The 5,921-nt window shown below is 39.8% G+C and overlaps 1 protein-coding gene across 3 annotated transcripts; it reads right to left on the bottom strand.

Moving 5' to 3' along the window:
• Window positions 1-809: 809 nt before the first annotated feature.
• Window positions 810-1,586, bottom strand: LOC142425618 (methylosome subunit pICln-like). 3 transcript variants are annotated; one of them, XM_075530924.1, is made up of 2 exons: window positions 1,101-1,571; window positions 810-935 (listed from the first exon to the last, which is right to left on the bottom strand). In XM_075530924.1, exons 1-2 carry the CDS (start codon window positions 1,569-1,571, stop codon window positions 867-869), a joined length of 540 nt encoding a protein of 179 aa, XP_075387039.1. In that variant the 3' UTR covers window positions 810-866. The 3 variants fall into 3 exon arrangements, with proteins under 3 accessions (XP_075387039.1, XP_075387040.1, XP_075387038.1); XM_075530925.1 differs by having other exon boundaries at window positions 810-1,102; window positions 1,313-1,571; XM_075530923.1 differs by having other exon boundaries at window positions 810-1,586.
• Window positions 1,587-5,921: the final 4,335 nt, after the last annotated feature.

Here is a 5,921-nt window from a genome sequence, read left to right as displayed (position 1 = left end):
AACAAAACTCACAGTTCCTATTATTTAGGATGCCTTTTAAAGGAATTTGATATTCATGACTGATCTAAAGAAAATCCTGCTACTGTGGGCTTAACTTCCAATGTAAGTTTTTTAGAAATGCACAACTCTTTCTTTAGAAATATAAAATCTTCCTAGGTCGAGAAACTTGATGTTTGTAAGAGCACAAAATTTAAAAATAACACCTCCCCTTCCCCATTTTTTTTCATATAGAAAACCTAGATTTATTTGTTTCGCTGTTACTCAGACAAAGCCATTCTCATGAAGTACATTGAGAAGTTCATCCCAATTTCATGTGTTCTTACAGAAAATGACCCTGTAAAAGGCTGAAGACGATGACAGACTGGAATTGTACTGGCGAAGCATGGTGCAAGGAGATGCCCAAAGACGGGTGGCTGGATGTTTTAGGAGAGACTCCCTAGAGATGCCTTAATTAATAATCTGGGCCTCATTTAAATTAATAAAAGATCTTTGCCCCTAAGGAAAATAAACAGAGAAGCTAAGATTTCTATGAAGTCTCGGTCTCTCCCTTCCCCAATGAGTTTACTTCCACCTCCAAGCTCTTGTGCATGTTCACCATGCAGGCCTGCTAGCTTATAAAGAGAGAAATTATGGGTCTAGTCTGAGGTACTTAGATTCAGAAAGTTTAAGGGTCAACAATAACTACAAATGCTCTTAGTTAATTTAGTTTCTTTTGCTGGTGACAACTTACTATCACAGTATTGTCTGTCTCAAGAAAAGAACTGGTTCGGGTGAGTTTTGAAGAAGGAAAATCTTCCATAAACCCCAGCTCCACTATGTAGAGGGCACCAGATCTCCTAGTTACGGGCAGAATCTTAAAGCCATTTTCAGTGATCAACATCCGCATCCTCAAATTGCCCAGCAACTGTGGGTGTAGCATCTATCTCCATCCCATCTTCGAAATCTCTTATCGAGTCCTCGGTCCGGACCCCAGCCATGTTATACTGACTGCTCACAGACTGAGAAAGCATTCCTTCCAACGTGGCTTGGCCTTCTGCTGTTAGATGGGATAATCCTTCTTCATAGGTATAAAATGTAGGAATGTCCCCCTGCCCTTGTTCATGTGCTTCTACATCATACTCTTCTCCATCATAATCATCTGAATCTTCATCCTCAGGATCTGGATGCAACGCTTGGCCTTCACACATTGCAGCGAACATTGCTTCTAAGGCTGATTTATCACTAGGCACGAATCTAAATTCAGCAATAGGTTCAACATCATCGTCACTGTCTTCCTCCTCTTCTTCATCCACTGAGTCTTTTGATTCTTCTCCAAATTTTGCATTCACCATAACATACAAATGTTCTCGCGGATAAGCATTTAGGTCTCGGGACACAGCATGTAAACTAATAGCAGGGTATTCCAATGAGAATCCTAATCCAGAGCCATCCAACCAAGACAGGCGGCTCTCCGCCATGTACAGGGTGCCAGTGCCGAGGCCCTTGCTGTCCAGCACAGCCTCGGTGTCGGGCAGCTGCTGCCACAGCCCCTCGGCCAGGCCCGGAGGAAGGAAACTTTTGAGGAAGCTCATTGCACCTGGAAGCATCAAGACACTGGGTCGCCGGGAGCTCCCCCTCCCCCATTTTTACTATCTGATTCACTCTCTAGGCAGAAGTTAGAATGATATTTTTAGAATGTAAGCAGGATAATTATTCTCAATAAAACATGGCAATTATATTTTGAGATAAGAGAGACAGAGCAATTTCTGGTCATGCTCTACAGTGAAATTCTGGACCTTTGAATATTTCCAACCCTAACTCATGGAAAATTTGAAAGCAATTAGATTAGAACCATACAATTTTAGCTAAGTAAAAAAAAATAAGATTGGCATAGTAAACACAATTTGAAAGTTAGGAAATCCTTGCCTAGGAAGGTATGCAACTATCATTTATTTTGGAAGCTTTCAGTAATTTATAAAACAGGTTAACTCTTCATGGTAATGGTCATTTTGATCAGATGGACAAATCACAAATTGTCTTAATTGAACAACTGTCTTTACTTCAATACTCATGCAAAAACCTCAACTTTTGATGTCTACAAACCCTAAAAAAGTACATAATAAATAGATGGAGAATTGGATTAATTTATAATGCATAAATATGTTGTCAGAAACTATATGATTTATATTCAAAATTTGTTATTGTTGTTAAGTGCCAATGAGTTGGTTCTGACTCATAGTGACCTCATGTCTCAGGGAACAAAATACTGCTCCGTCCCGTGCCATCCTCACAATTGTTCTGCTGCTTCAGCCTGCTTTTGAAACTGCTCTGTCGATTCATCTTGTTCAGGGCTTCTTGTCTCATGCTGCCCTTCTACTTTAGCAGGAATGATGTCCTTCCCTAGAAACCAGTTTCTCCTGACAACATGTCCAAAGTACATTGGATGAAGTCTCACCATCCTTGCCTCTATGGAGCACTCTGGCTGTGCTTCTAAGATAGATCGGTTTGGTATTTGGCAGTCCTTTGTACTTTCACTATCGTTTACCGGCACCATGATTCACAGACATTGACTCTACTTTGGTCTGGGTCAAATGTAACTGTTATTCTAATACACAAAGTGCAGAGAGTAATATCTGTTTCGATGATGTGTCTATGTCTTTCAGAAGTATTGCAAGATAAGGCAGTAATTGTTAGTAAGAAGAAGTAAATTTGAGTGATCTCTTAAAGTCTGGAAAAATATGAGTGTCTTGGCTGATTGGGAAAGGAAGAAACCCAGTAATCCATGAAGCAGAAGAAATCTAGCGGATTACACTAACAGGCTATCAAGGGGTTGGGGGTAGGAATGGGGGTGGAGACTAGTAGTGATCCTGGATGTTGGAAATAATAGGTTGGCCGTTTTCAAACCCTTCAAGGAGTGCCATGAAAATTATACCTGGTCCAGCACAGCATGGAAGTGAGCTATCAGAAGACCGTTTTGGAGAAGGACAGGTGTGGTGTACAGAGACACGAGTGACTAGTCAAAAGACTGCAGTCATATCTAGTTGACACACATGAACTTATAAAGTCTTCCAAATTCAGTGCCATCGAGTGAATTTTGACTCATTGTGACCCTAAAGGCCAGGCTAGAACTGCATCTCTGGGTATCCGAGACTGTAAACATTTATGAGAGTAGAAAGTCCCATCTTTCTGCAGGGCACCTGGTGGTGTCCCACTGCTGACCTTGCCCCCAGCAGCCCAGCTTGGAGTTCGCTACATCACTAGAGCTCCTTCATAAGGTCTTTGCTGTTGCTGTTGGGTACAGTCAAGCTGACTCTGAATCACACCAGAACACACCCTGCACCGTCTTGTGCCATCCCTATAGTTGTTCCTGTGTCGGAGCCCATTGTTGCAGTCACCGTGTCAGCCCATCTTGTCCAGCACCTTCCTCTCTTTCTCTGCCACTGTACTCTACTAAACAGGAAATCTTTCTAGTGGTCTCTGCTGATAACATGTCCAAACTATGTGAGAAGAAATTCCTCCATACTTGTTCAGCGTACAGAGACAAGAAGTATGGTCAGATGATGCAACCCTGACCCACGGTCTTCCTGGTTTTGAACCAAGCAGCATTCCCTGTCGTTTTTTGCACAGCTGCCTCTAGATTCACATAAAATTCCACATGAGCACAATCAATGTTCTGGAATTCTCATTCTTCTCAAGGATATCTATATTTTGTCATGGTCCACACAGTTGAAAGCCTTTGCATAGTCAACAAAATACAAGTAAACACCTTTCTGGTGTTCTCTGCATTGAACCAAGATTCACCTGATATCAGCAATAATAGCCCGCGTTGCACATCCTCTTCTGAATCTGACCTGAATTTCAGGCAGTTCCTTGCCAACGAAGCACTGTAATCTTTTTTGGCTGATCATCAGGAAATGTTACTTGCATATTATAGCAATATATTATTCTATAATTTGTGAATTCTATAGGGTGACCTATTTTTGGAATGGGCATAGATATGAATCTCTTCCAGTCAGTTGGTCAGATAGCTGTTCAGAATTTCTTGGTATAGAAGAGTGAGCATTTCCAATGCTTTATTGGGTTCTTGAAAGACTTTAATTGGTATTCCATCAGTTCCTGGATCCTTGTTTTTAGCTAATGTTTTCAGTGCAGTTTGGACTTCTTCTTATGGTACCATGGGTTTTTGATCATATGCTACCTCTGGAAATATTGAATGCCAACATACACAGAATACATGAAACAGAAAGAACTAAACAAGCAATGCAAGGCTGAAATGGGAGCATGGAACGATTCTGTGGGCAGAATATTGACTGATGTAGGAAGCACCAACGGAAGGACTACCAAGTGTCACTGTACCAAAAAGACTCAGTGAGCATGAAGTCATCAGAAGAGCTATTTAAGTGCTCTGGATGTTTTGTGAAGAAGTTTGCTTATATATTAACTTAGTATAATACTTTTCAGGAGAAATGTCAGAGAAAGTCACAAAGGGACAATAATTCTATGTATCAGGAGATTTGAATCCTAAAGAGAAATGTTCAGCTAAACCTTGACATATTCTGTTGGGAATTTGTTCCTAATCAAGGCACACACAGGATCTGTGTGCTTTGCATGTAAACTGATGTGCTGGCTAGAAGATTGAGTAAGGGGACATATAGAAAATCATCATGTGTTTTGACCCACTATACATAAAGCTTGAATGTTGGAAGAAATAATCTAGTAACCAAACTAATAGTAGGGGACAGAATTACAAAACAATTGTGAGCATCTGTGTAGTGGAAGAACATATATAGAGAGACAAAATAAAAAATTAACAAAACTAAAAAATTTAAAACTTTATCACTAAAATCCAATGGCTTTCTTACCTTTAGTATACGCCCACAGTTTATGGGGAGAGGAACTAAAGGGTATATAAAGTACAGGAGCTGTACTTAATAAATGACCAGTGAACTTAGAGCATGTTTAAGATTTTTAATAGAATGCTTTCTAAAAGAATTACAGAAAACCAAGCCTCAACTTTTATAAACTAATATTTCTAAATGCATGTAATTTTACATGACTGTTTTTGAGTTTTAATTATTTCTGATTTACTCAGTCATGAAAATACATCCTGCGCCTAATATGTACAAGCTTTATCATGTACTCAGTAAGTCTTTTAATAGAAAACAATTCCTAAATGAAAATTTCCCCAAAGTAAATTTTAAAGGATATTTTGCCTTCTGAGACTATTAGTTATCTACCCAATAAACCTAAGAAAACATTTGACAACTTCAGTTTGGCTAATTTTAAGTTAGCTTTGACTCCTGAGTTTAGGTTACTTAGACTGGACATCTTTTATTTATTTATTCAACCTTTTACTGTATATGAGTGAAGTTGCACAGAGCAGATCAATTTGCCAGACAAAAAGTCCCTGCATATTTTGTTTCATATCACTGATTACAATCCTCACCATTTCACAGTACTGTTCCTCTTCCCCCTACGTTTAACTGTTTACAATCCCGAGAGAGAGAGAGAGAGAGAGAGAGAGAGAGAGAGAGAGAGAGAGAGAGAGAGAGAGAGAGAGAGATTACTTAATACATCATAGTCAAATAAGAGATTTTATTTGAAAACGTGATAGGAGAAAATTTAATCACAGTGAGGAGGGAAGAGGATCGTGACTGTCCCTGACAAGCATACAAAGGGAAAGGAAAGATTTATTAGTAGCATGGACGACACTGTAATTTACTTTTCCAAGCCAAACCCACGGGCATGGAGTCAATGCTGACTCATAGCGACCCCTTCTGGGGTTCTGAGATTGTTTACTGGAGTAGAAAGTCCGGTCTTTCTCCCAAGCAGCTTATGGGGTTTTGAACTGCTGACCATGTGGATTGTAGCCCAACCCATAATCACTACACTACCAGAGATCCTAATTTACCCTTTCAGGTATAATTTATGTTGTCAGGGTG

The sequence above is a fragment of the Tenrec ecaudatus genome, chromosome 14 (genome assembly GCF_050624435.1).
Source record: "Tenrec ecaudatus isolate mTenEca1 chromosome 14, mTenEca1.hap1, whole genome shotgun sequence".
Lineage (NCBI taxonomy): Eukaryota > Metazoa > Chordata > Mammalia > Afrosoricida > Tenrecidae > Tenrec > Tenrec ecaudatus.
The sequence above is the reverse complement of the archived record's forward strand: the minus strand, read 5'-3'. Positions and strand labels throughout refer to the sequence as shown.